Consider the following 13,393-nt stretch of genomic DNA (forward strand, 5'->3'; position numbering starts at 1 on the left):
CATTTTATCCATTGCAACCTGCACATGTGATTCCCTCCACTTACATATCAATCCCTTACCCCATTCACTATTACTAAAGAGTTGTACAACTGGCAAAAGAGCTAATGTATTGAAAAGGGCTTAAATATAGTAAATAATTGTTCCATGTTCTCTAATTGTATACTTGAATTGGGTACTTATGCATTTCCATTGAGAATTATAACAGGGGTTTCGGTTAAAATTAAGTTGGTTCTTTAGTAGCAAGTGTCGGGAGCCACTTTTGTTGTAGGGGAGCGTGTGGCACACTAAAAAAAAAAAAAAAAAAAAAGAGTGGCCACAATAGTTTATCTTATTAATGTAATCACCAAAAATGAATACTGTTTGGTAAACAAAGGGTCCCTGTTGTCGACTGGACCATGAAAACGAACTGTGGCATGAGCAGTACTTGGTAGGAACGTGTTTCACACTGAAGTGGTTCCGTCAGGGTTGCAGTAAAGGGACGAACTTCGGCCCGCCCCTCAGACGCAACTTGGACAACAAACTGAAAGCGGTGTGTTCTCATTGCTGCTCCACTATTTCACAGGGCCAAAGACTTAGATTACGTCACCATTGAGGGCCAGTGGAGTTCAGTTCCGGACCTCGTTGATGTAGCTCATCCTCTGGTGGAGGCAAAGTTCGCGTACACTTTGGGATTTGCTACTTTTGTCATTTCTGTTTCTGTGGCCCACTAGTGGGGCCCGTAACATTCAGTATCCATGATTTGGATTCAAAATTTGAAAAGCTTTATCGTAGGCAGGTATCTCAGTGTTTTTGGTTCCCATCCCTTACTGTTCTTTTCAAGTATGATTTCTGGACAGGGTTTTGACTTCTGGTTTCTGACTTTATGGTTTCAACCTCATTCAGTTTTCTGAAAACATATAAGTTTTATTTCCCAGTCCCAGGTATCCCAAAATTTCTCTTTGCTCAGTTCCCTGGTAGAACACATGTTCACATAATCCCATATGAACCCAAAACTCCTTCACCTACTGTTTCGCCACAAGTTTACAAAGTATACAAATTGTAAAAGGTAAAACAAAACAAAAAAGAAAAATTCCAGCAAAATGAATAATTTACATGTTTATCTTGTCGTGGAAAAGGGATTTTGGCCTATGGGGAAAATTTCAGCCCTCATTTCTTCCCATATTATCTACTGCATCTAAAAATAAAACAATTATAAATAATAACAATGTTCTTCAAAATATCTAGAAGCTCAAATGTTGGTACTTCTTTGTAAAGACACTCAGATTTTTGTCACACTGAGGCATACTCCTCACGGAGAAAAAACACAAAACAAAACTTCAAACTCCTTTTAGTAGGGCTTTATTTTTATTTGTTGTTTGTTCCAGTACAGTTAACTTTAACAGTAAATAATGAACAGCGAGAGAAGGATGCTACATTTTCATAGCATGTATACTTTAATTTTTGGCGTGCATATGAACACAAATAAAATTATGTTTATAGCATAACAGAAGTCAATACTGACAAGTACTGTACAACTCCAAACAAGGTGAAAGAAAACAAAATCTTGAGTTACTTGTGTCGCAAAATCCACATGTCTGTTATCGAGTCACTTGCTCAAAATGTGTACAACAAATGTTTTTTTGCTAAAATATTGGTAAATGGTTACTTCTGGAATTATCAGTGTGTATATAAACAGGAAAGCTAAAGACTCACAGTGGAAGGACTTTTTGAATTGAGGACAGGAATCTTGACCAATGAGTGACTAAGAGAGGCAGGTCCTCAAGTCAAACAGTCTCTTCTGTGTATCTTTTTAGGTTCCTTGCTTAGATGTGCATTGATAAATCTATATTTTGCTAAAAAAAACCAAAAACTTAAGTTTTGAGCAAGCGACTGCATAACAGATTATCATTTTCTATGGACGTTTTTCACATCATTTGCAGCACAAGCCACTATTGAATTATCTTGTATCATAATCTTCCTGCTCTCCAATCTGCATGAAAATTACCACTACAAAGTACATGGGGTAAATAACATATATAAAATATATATATAAATTTTGGGTGGCGTATTCATTTAGTGCTTTAGCTATGTGTACTAAAAGACACAGTTTTCTACATTACAGTATGTCTAAATATGTAAATTCAAATACATTAAGTTAAATAACACATTTGAAGATTAAAAAGCTCTGTTCATCACCAATGCTGTTAGCTGACAGGCTGCACTGGGACAAGAGCAGCACTGTTATTGCAAAAGGATGGATCAAAACAAAGAAGAGGTACTCCCAACTCAAATTTAGTCTTTTTCAGATTAGTAATTAACCTCATTGATCTTTCATACATTAACTCCTCAAACAATCTTCCAAACCAGACTTCTGGGTAACCAGTCAACGATGTGTGAAAATATACCACATCAGGCATTGCCACTCTCATATCAAGGATCCTGTCGGCATTTAGCAGTTTACTTACAGATTCACATTCGGCACAATTTCCATGCTCCCATTTTGGAGGATGATTGTCTTCCATTCTTTCTGGATTAAATGTGATATTAGGAAATATTTCAAGACATCTGTCACAAGGAGGCATTGGCAAATAGCCCTTCATTGGTCTCAACTCCAAATCTGCCTGTTCAGAGGAACTTGTTTCCAATGACCGCACTACCTCTTTTCCATTTCTCCACAAAGGGTTGTTTATCATGCGATATGCAGTAGAATGGACAGTTGGAGGCAACCGCAGGGGCTTGTTTCCCTTAATGGTAGCAGTAGTTACACCAATAGCCACCTTCTGATTCCATGTCTTCATACATGACACATCAATGAGGATCTCTCTTTGGACTTTACCTTTGCAGGCGATTGAAGCTCCAAAATACTTTTTGGTTCTGTTATTCGTAACCACATCTTGAAAATAACAATAACTGATGACGCGAGAGGCAAAAGCAAAGTCATTTCCACACATCTGCTCTTCATTTTTCACCCTTGGTATAAGCATTTTCTCATTTAGTCCCCAAAGGCAGTTAAGGATGTCCATTTCTTCATCCTGGTTGAAGCTTTCAACAACCTTAATAGAGAATAAAATACATATGTGAATTTGAGTCTTGTTTTTGCTAAAAAAAAAAAAAAAAAAGTACTTCTGTTAGTCAACATGTTTTATGTGAACACAGTTTCAGCCATTATGATTGACAGAGTGTGTAAATTTTTTATTTACATTTTTTCAACACCACTGTTCTTAATTACTTTTATTTTGAATACCGTTATATTAAGTACTGTTAAAGCCATATTCCAGGAGCAGTTATGTTCATTTGCAGTGCACCGTAGGCAGCAGTCTAATACACAAGACAATCAGAGATTATCCTCACTTCGAACTCCCTTTGCACTGAATAACTAAATGAAATCAAAACTAAGATTAGCCATGTTGTGAACGGACATGCTGGAAGCTGCTGTACATGTACAACTGCTTGTTTACTGAGACACAATGGAAAACAGGGGTCTTGTGGTCTCATTTAAATGAGAACTTTTGAAGGGCAGTACGTTTTCTTCTAACATCTACATATCATTAAAAATAGAAATAAAAGAGTCATTAATATTAAAAGAAGATTTATTAGGTACAGTGTTGCATTGGTGTATATACTGCTCTGTGTAAGCTAACGTATTTCAGGGGTCAGGGCCGGATTTACACATATCTATGCCGTAGGCCAAAGCACATAATTCTGCGCCAAAAAACAAGTTGATTTATAGTTTTCAATTTAATATGTAATACTTTATTTTTGAAATATATAAGCACTTAATACAATCTTTATAATCTTTGAACCAGATTATATTTTTAATTCAAAACTACACTACTACACTACTTATGGAATTGCATAACATTAACACCTACAAAAAAACTTTCCATTGAATTTCTTCAAGTCATCTTAAATACCTACTAGAATTTCTTCCTCTGCGGTTTTGTCCATGAAAAGGCTTCACTTGTTTCATTGAAGTCGACGGATCTTGTTAAATCTGCTTCATTGCAAAGAAGTGCAAGGGCATTCAGCTTATTTTGCTGCATTGTAGATCTTAAATGATCCTTGATGCTTTTCAGAAAAGAAAAAGACCTTTCAGCCGAGGAATTCATCACTGGCATGCAGACAAAAATACTTAATAAAATGTCAACGTTTGGATAAACTGTTTGTAGTCGTTTTTCTTGTAGCCACTTGCAAAGTGCTAAGGGGTTTTTAGTCCCAATGTTGCAATCAGTTATGTGAGATTTCAGATGGACAAGTTCATCGCATAGAGCGGGTTCCAGATCATCTTTGAAAATCAAAAGCAGGTTTCTTCCCTCTTCTTCAAGTTCAGGAGAAGTCAGCGACCAGAATTTTGTATTAGCACCAAATCTTTTGGCAAACTCTTTGTAAGCAACTGACTATTTCTCAAGTTCTGTATTAAGGTTGTCAGCTATATGGGTGTACATTTAAAAACAGCATTTTATATGGCCTTTCAAACTAGTACTAAAAAATTTGTAAATATTTGGTTGATATTTCTTTTGTATATATGCCCCCCCCCCCCCCAAACTGCTGCGCCCTAGGCCATGGCCTAGGTTGGCCTTATGGGAAATCCAACCCTATCAGGGGTTATTCATAGGCTTTAGCACTGCAAAAATATGCATTCACTAGATTAGAAAGAGAATATTTGTTAACATTACTTTTAGTTTTTAAGCATTGTTTAGCCAATAGTAGAATAAGTAGTAGAATATCTGGAGTCTAAATTTTTCTTTAATTGAGGAAGACAAATTTATTAGGAAACACTGTCTGTTGGAAGTAAGAAACAAAGAAATACAGATTTTAAGAAACATAGTAACAAAAGATAATATCAACAGTAAACATGTTAGATTTATATGTTATTATATTATGTTATATATTTATATGTTAGATTTTAAATTTACGCCTGGACAAACTGGTGAGGAAGGCAGGCTCTGTAGTTGGCATGGAGCTAGACAGTTTGACATCTGTGGCAGAGCGACGGGTGCTCAGCAGGCTCCTATCAATTATGGAAAATCCACTGCATCCACTAAACAGTGTCATCTCTAGACAGAGGAGCAGCTTAATATTGTTTTTTGTATCAGTAAGGTGCTGCTGGAGTATGTGAATTTCCCTTTGGGATTAATAAAGTATCTATCTATCTATCTCATCAAGTTGTACAGGAACATACGTGTTATTGCCAGTTGTTTGACTATTACATTCAAAATGCCTTATTTTCAAGGAAATTCTCAGTACATGCATTTGACACATGTAAGGGTCAGTTTATACTTTACACTCAGGGTGGCTGCCCTTGTTTCCAATATGGCATTCCCCAGGCACCTGCACTCTGCATCTGTCTCAGCTTGTGTTTTGTTAAAATCCTAACCTCAACTTTTTGACACTCAAAAGCCACATACCAGTTAATTACGTCAGGTTTTTTCATGTGAAACATTCTCACAGTGTGTGGCTCCCTTGTCACATTTTATTTATTTCACGATGTTAGACAAAAGCATTGCTGATGATTTTATCATATTTAACTAACAGACATATTTAAATAAACATGTTTTAATTGTTGCTGAGAGGGAAAGTAGTACTACACGCATCTACCCCACTTAATCAAGAAACTTTAACTTTTACTCTTTGGTTGTATATGTCCCTCAGTAAATTTTGCACTGTTTATATCACCTGTAGTGTACACACATAACCAATTACTGTAATAGCTGGATTGGGGGGATCTACAACTGTATTTTAGTTCATGGCAGCATTTTTGGCAGTGGTTTATTTAACAATATTTTAGTAAACATACATGTGTTTAGGGCATTGTAAGCATACAACTGGTTGACTATTTGGATTATGTGACACAAGTAACATGAGATGTTTTCTTGATCATTTTTGACATTGTTTGCTGTTGCCCAGAGAGAGTCTCCATAGTCACCTATTCCACCAGAAAGGTAGTTTTCTCCATTCTAAGTGAAAACATGAGGTTAAGCATTTTTCTTGGCTCACTATAAACTACATAGAGTAAATAACAAATAAAAAAATCATTTTGGGTGGAGGATTCCTTTAATTCAAAATATTGTACAGAAACTGCACATAACAAGGATTGCCTGTAATAAAGTCAGCAACTACTTTCACGGTTTGGCCAGGGCTCTGTCCTTGACTTTAGGTTCTTTTTTTATGTTTGTGTTTTGTTATTTTGTCCTTTTTTATGGATTTTATGCTTTATGTTTCTAAATATACTTGTTTGTCTTGAATGTCCTTTGGATCATTAATCATTGTGTGTTTTCTTTTTGTTATCTTATGGTTATCATGCTCATTATGCTCCTTGTGCTTTGTATAATTGAGCCCAGGGGTGGCCTACTGTATATAAGGACTGAAATGCCTCAGCCTTATGCTGAGGTATTATCTTTGTGTTGTTCAGTTCTATTTTTACATTTTGTAAGTTCTCAATTTGATTTTTTGCTTTATGGATTTGGATTGTTAATTTTGGAGGCAACATTATTCTCATTTTTAACTTCTTGTTTAGATTTTTGATTGTTATTAAATAATCTTATTATTATTACAGTAATCCCTCTCTATATCGCGCTTCGCCTTTCGCGGCTTCACTCCATCGCGGATTTTATATGTAAGCATATTTAAATATATATCGCGGATTTTTTGCTGGTTCGCGGATTTCTGCGGACAATGGGTCTTTTAATTTCTGGTACATGCTTCCTCAGTTGGTTTGCCCAGTTGATTTCATACAAGGGACGCTATTGGCAGATGGCTGAGAAGCTACCCAACTTACTTTTCTCTCTCTCTCTCTTGCGCTGACTTTCTCTGATCCTGACGTAGGGGGATTGAGCAGGGGGGCTGTTCGCACACCTAGACGATACGGACGCTTGTCTAAAAATGCTGAAAGATTATCTTCACGTTGCTATCTTTTGTGCAGCTGCTTCCTGAAACAACATGCTGCACAGTGCTTCGCATACTTAAAAGTTCGAAGGGCACGTATTGATTTTTGCTTGAAAAACAAACTCTGTCTGTCTCTCTCTCTTTGTCTGCTCCTGACGGAGGGGGTGTGAGCTGCCGCCTTCAACAGCTTTGTGCCGCGGTGCTTCGCATACTTAAGCCAAACAGCCCTATTGATTTGTTTGCTTTTCTCTATCTCTGTGACATGATCTGCTCCTGATGCGCACTCCTTTGAAGAGGAAGATATGTTTGCATTCTTTTAATTGTGAGACGGAACTGTCATCTCTGTCTTGTCATGAAGCACAGTTTAAACTTTTGAAAAAGAGACAAATGTTTGTTTGCAGTGTTTGAATAACGTTCCTGTCTCTCTACAACGTCCTGTGTTTCTGCGCAAATCTGTGACCCAAGCATGACAATATAAAAATAACCATATAAACATATGGTTTCTACTTCGCGGATTTTCTTATTTCGCGGGTGGCTCTGGAACACAACCCCGGCGATGGAGGAGGGATTACTGTATAATAGGGAATATTTTGTTTTTTGAGCTTGGTGTTTTTACAGTTCACCTCTAATTTTTACATTGTGTACACTTGGGTGTACTGTGTATACTTTCTAACTCATTCGTAAGCACCCATAAAAGTCTGATTATGGAGTTTTACAGAATGGTTCAATAGGAAATCGTGATGCATCTAAGAATTGATTTTACCCCCCAGCTCCTAATACACAAGTAGCCTTTTAGCCATTATGTAAGATATACCTGGAATGTACATTATATTCTAAATGTGCCTCTATATGTATTGTCACACACGGCTATTGTGCAGACCAGACATCCGAGCCGCTTCCGTATTATTCCTAAAACCCCCCTGATGATGTCACCTCCAGTCACTTACAGATAACGTCACCACCGTCCCAAGATCCTCAACGTCATCTTCCCAGCATTCCTACTTCCGTTCTCCATCACATAAGTTCTTCCATGTTACTACCATTCTCTGTCAATTATATATTACAAACCTGATCGTTATAGAGAAATGTCAAGTTCTTACTGTGGTTTACAGTATATGGGGACGTCATCCCCAACCCTTAAACTGCGTTTCTTCACTATATATATAATGCAAAGCTGACTCACCCACTCACTTAGTCATCAACAAAAACACTATTTCCAGTTAACCTACAAAGCTGAAATTCAGCAGAATGGAACATCTAGGGCAGTAGGTATCCACTATGAAAGGACACTTTGATATATCAATATTTAGGGGTAAAAAAACTACACAACAGAAAAACTATTTACCACAAAAACTCAAAAATACTTTTATTGATTTGGTTGAAATATGATGACATTGTACAAAAATGAAAATTAGCCATGAAGTCTTTATTTTTTTTTTTTACCTATTTATATTTCTTGTCAATAACACACTTGTAAATGGGGCATGCTGGTTTATGCAAATGAAGACCATCTGCAGAAACAAAGTTAAAGGAGGAAAGTTGGGCGAAGTTCAAAGAAGACATGTTTAGCAAATGTTTGCCAGGCACTGCTTCTGTGAGCATAGTCAGTTTTACACAGCTGATCTTGTAAGAAAGGTATTAAATATATACTGTATTACCCTCCCTTCATCTTTCCTGCAAACCTTGTGAAAATGCTGACATGGGGACTACAATTTCCATCAGTCAGTTCACTGCTCCAGAAGATTTCATCAGCGTTCACAAAGTTTAAATATGAGCATCACTAAAAGCAGCATGTCATTAAAGGTTTTTTTCCTTAACCACTTTATGATAACGATTTAACTGTCTCACTTGACACCTAGTTTTACCTATTTAAGTTCCTTGACGAACCACAGACAGCATCTGAAAAGCAGGGTGCTTTCTCCCTTTATTAATCAAGCACAACTAGAAGACCATAAGGAGGGAGGTCCCCTTGGTAAAACGAGCGCATTAGGAAAAGGGAAAAAAAAAAACATGCAGCGCTGCCAATCACTTCAGTGTGTCACAGCAACTCCAAGTGTGTTTGCAACCTAAAGCCAGACATTTGTGATCCTCCGGTGAGAACCTGTCCAATCCGGTGGTTGAGAAACACTGTCCTAGAGTACTTCATTTTACCTCATCTTGGATTGTGTTTAGACATATTGCTTTTACAAAAGACACTTTTTCCTGTTTATCTGGACCCTGTGTTGTGTTTGTTTCTACACCCCCCTCCCAAAAAAACTTAAACTCCCAAACCCAAATACCATTTAGTAAGTTCCATTATTGCAAACTAGCATGAGAAGCATAACATATTCAAAATGAATCTAAACTGTGTTGCTTATCATCATTGATTATTGTTATATCTGATAATCTACAAAGCGAGATTTGGCCAACTGGACAACGGTGGCATGATGCTCTTGGACAAGCACGCTCTTTATTGTACTATGTCTATCATATGTGACAATAAATCTGAGATAAACTGAGTACTGTATACCACATTTTTATTAGTGCATACATAGCCTTGTGTTTCTGAAAAGGCCAAAACTGTTGCCCATCTGCATATAATCATTAATTTCATAATACTAATATATGATCAGCATTAAGCACTTTTTGAAGATAAAAAAACAAGAAGGAAATAAAAAATGAAAAACATAAATCACAGCAAATTAACTGATGGAGCCAAACCATGACTGAACAGAATGAAGCATGATTTCTTTTGATGGAGAATCTGTTTTTAAGCATTTAAGCAAGAAGAGAACAAGAAGTGCTTTTAAGTGAGTAAAAGTAAGTAGTAACTTTTTTTCTTTTTTTTTTTTGTTGGTCGACATTTATTCTAACCCACTGCATACTAAGGCAGAACTAATTTTAGGCTGTAATGACTATGCAGAGTTGTGATTTTGAGCAGTTTTGAGCATTAAATGAATCACCTTTAAATTACCTTAGTAGCATACCACTATTGGTGATGTTCTTAAAGTTTTGTTGCAGTATCTTTCACACCAACACCACCAAGGACTGTATGTAGCATGTTCTACAATGAGCATCTCAAGTCAACTAAAAATATTAGCCCCGGTAAAAAAAAAAAAATGTAGTTGGCCCTCTGTATCTGCAAGTTCCACATCTGCACATTCACTCTGTAAATCAATTAATTCCATTCTCTGGCAATCGCTGACTTTATATAAGAAAAGCTCTTTCTGAGTCAAAGACATTGTCTGGAAACAGCTTGGACATAGACATGCTGCCTGTAGGTAATCAGTATAATGTAAATTAAATAGTAAAGTTTCAACCAACAATACTGTTATTATTGACAGGAATAAACACGCACATAGCCGCAAGCGCAATCCCGACTGTAAGGCTCTGCAAGGCCCTTGGCTTCACATTGTGGGCACCCTTTATTTCTGTGAAAAAATGGCTCCTAAAAAGCAATTATATGGTCAATGCAAATTCACAAAGGCTAAGAAGGAGCATAAAGGCTATAAAATAAAAATCTCAGATTTTTTCAAACGTGGCATGTTGCATGCCAAGTCTTTATTCCCTAAAAAGTACAGAATAACAAATATGTACATACTAATTACTATTGTATTAGGCATTATAAGTAATCTTGCAATGATTTAAAGTATACAGGAGGATGTGTGTATGCTATATGTAAATACTACATCATTTTATATAAGGGACATGAGCATCCATAGACTTTTGGAACCAATCACCTGGATACGGAGTGCCAATTGTATTGTATACATAAAAGTACATAATCACACAGTACTTGTGATAAATCTGATTAACCAAAGGCACTATAACTGCGCCCAATGACTTAGAACATTTTCCAGGTGAAACTGGGTAACACAGCTGGTAAAGAAATAAAACTCTCATTCATTTTCTAATCCTGTTTTATTCTTAGCAGGGTCTCAGGGAAGCTGCACCCGATCCCAGCAAGCACAGGGTGCAAAGCAGGAACAATCGCTGGATAGGGCACCAGCCCATCACAGGCTGAATACATATACATACACATACACACACACATGCACATACATTGGGGGCAGTTTGGCAAAGCCAATCCACCTAGCCTGCATATCTTAGGACAGTGGAAGGAAACCAGAGCAAACTGAGGAAACCCACGCATACATGGCAAGAACATGCAAACTCCTTGCAGGGAGGATCCAGGACCGGAACTCTGGCTTCCTTCTTGTGAGGCAAGAGCTACCACTGCACTACTGTGCCACCCCCAAAATAAATATTTTAAGCCATTTTGTTCTCTGTTGTTAACCATCAAATGAAATTATTTTTTAAACTACACTTATCAGTTTCAGGTTGATTATTTGAGAACCAGATGCTGACTGGAAACTGATCCTAGTGTCACACTATGCCCAGGGGCTGCTTAAACTGTACAACAGAAAAGAAGAAAAACTTACCAAATCTAGCAGGACTGAATATGGCGACCTCAAAGGAAGATGAGTCTTATACATGTAAAACACATCATAGTAAAGTTTGGTCAAAGTCTCCAGCATTTTCCCTGGCATGACGTCATTGGGCTGAATGGATGGCATGTTGATATGTAATAAAAACAAAACTGCATGCATCATCTGTAGGTAAAAAAAAAAATTATTATATATATAAAACACAATAGGCTGGGATTTGCATATTTATACACAATTACTGTTTTACACCTACATAGCATCTTCTAATTAAGGTTGCAACTATGCTTATTTACATTACTATGTTTAGGATACAGATACGGATGCTCCGATCGTTCAGCCACTGATCTAAATCACTAAAAACAGCTTGATCGGTGATTGGTAAATTGGCTGATCACAAAAAATGATCTTTTCAGCACCTGCTTTTCTAAGCTTTACTCCAAATTAATTGCTGTGCTTCTTTACACAAGGTATTACAGTAGTTTTTTTATATTTTTTTTTGTGCAGATATATGTTCAGCTTTTTTAAACATTTGTACTGTGTTTATTGTTTATTGCTGTGTGTCATACAGCATACGTTTTCGTAAGAAACAAGTACTACATAATTAAAATGATAATCCATATTTATAATTACACCTCAAGAATTGCTGATACATAAAGAAAAAAAAACACTTGTATAAACATAGTAAATGTATATTTTAACAGCAAAAATCTGTAGTGCAATTAATAGTTTAAAGTGATTAAATCCTATAATTGCAGGTATATTTACAATTAAGCAGTGTTTAATTGCCAATATCAATTAATTAATTGTGTGAGTATATATATTGTCACATACGTGCGAGTAGGGGGACGTTGTGTGGACCAAGTAAAGGTAATTCCATGCCAGGCCAGGGGAGGGCGGGGTGCACTAAACCTTCTCCTGTTGTCTCTACAGACCAGCCGCGGAAAAACCTACCTGAGTCAGTGATGTCCAGTTTGGCGCCCAGAAGAACGTCACTTCCGGTTATCTGACATCACTTCCGGTCTGATCATTTAAAGCCGCCATCTTTCCTAACTCTCATCAGTTCGATCTTGGACTCAGTGCTATCAACAGCTCGTTATAACTTAATTTAACTTAATTAAAAACATTTGCAGCCAGGAATATTATATGGGTGGCTGCCCCAAACCTTTTTACGTGTGTCGAGTCTGTTCATTTACACTATATATATATGTTAGAGAAATTGTGAAAACTACTTTTTTTAAATTAAGCCTTGTTTCAGAAAGGTACTTTACAGAAAAAAATTAAACAGTATGACAGCTTGTAATTATGAGAAACATTTTATTTTTCTTTTAAACCATATGTATTATGGATACATATTTGTGTACATATTTTATTAGTATGCATTTTAAGGAAATGTTATTTAGTATTTTGATGGTTACTGAACAATAAGCCTGCAGAATTTAATTTTGTTAGTAAAAATGAACAGTTAACACCTGTAGTCTATAGTTTAATTATAAAAATACACTTTAATATAAGACTTAAGGCTTCTATGCATCTGGTTATGCAGGAGCTTGGGGTAAAAAATGTTTTAAAGGGATAAAGGAAAAAAATCTAAATCAAAATCAGCCAATCAAGCAAAATGAAATTGGTGATTGGTATTGGTCTTAAAAACCTGATCGGACCATCCCTGGATACAAACTGCCGAGTTTTGTCTTCTGGACATTTATTATATATTTCTGCCAATTTTGAGTAATTTTCAAGTGGCAATAGGTTTTTAAAGGCTGATTGGGCATGGAAATTGTAACCAACAACAGGCACAGTGGGGTCTGTATTTTAAAAGATGATCCCATATTGGTGAATGGAGAGCTAATCCAAGTACCATTGTGAAAAACGAGAATATACGCTTTGGAAAAGTTCAGCCTCTCTTCACTTTATAGAGGGTGGGTTATCAGAGAGCAACAACGCGAGTCAAGCCTTTTAATTATAAGAAATGCAGGGATACCTGGGGCACCACAAAGAGGGTGAATGGTCCTAGGTGTTGATGACCCCATTACTAAACTCCTGAGTGTAGCTTAAACATCACTCTTTGCCAGTGACCCCTTCAGCTTAGAGTCAGTAGCAAGAGA

The 13,393-nt window shown here is 36.7% G+C and overlaps 1 protein-coding gene across 1 annotated transcript in view; it reads right to left on the minus strand.

Annotated features, from left to right (window-relative positions):
- Nucleotides 1-1,321: 1,321 nt before the first annotated feature.
- Nucleotides 1,322-13,393, minus strand: part of LOC114664831 (uncharacterized) — a 45,141-nt gene continuing 33,069 nt past the window's right edge. The window contains exons 7-8 of the mRNA XM_028819118.2: nt 11,286-11,456; nt 1,322-3,032 (exon numbers count right to left, since the gene is read on the minus strand). Coding sequence (XP_028674951.2) covers nt 2,184-3,032; nt 11,286-11,456 — 1,020 coding nt within the window. The 3' untranslated portion in view covers nt 1,322-2,183. The remainder of the gene's footprint in view (nt 3,033-11,285; nt 11,457-13,393) is intronic.

The sequence above is a fragment of the Erpetoichthys calabaricus genome, chromosome 14 (genome assembly GCF_900747795.2).
Source record: "Erpetoichthys calabaricus chromosome 14, fErpCal1.3, whole genome shotgun sequence".
Lineage (NCBI taxonomy): Eukaryota > Metazoa > Chordata > Cladistia > Polypteriformes > Polypteridae > Erpetoichthys > Erpetoichthys calabaricus.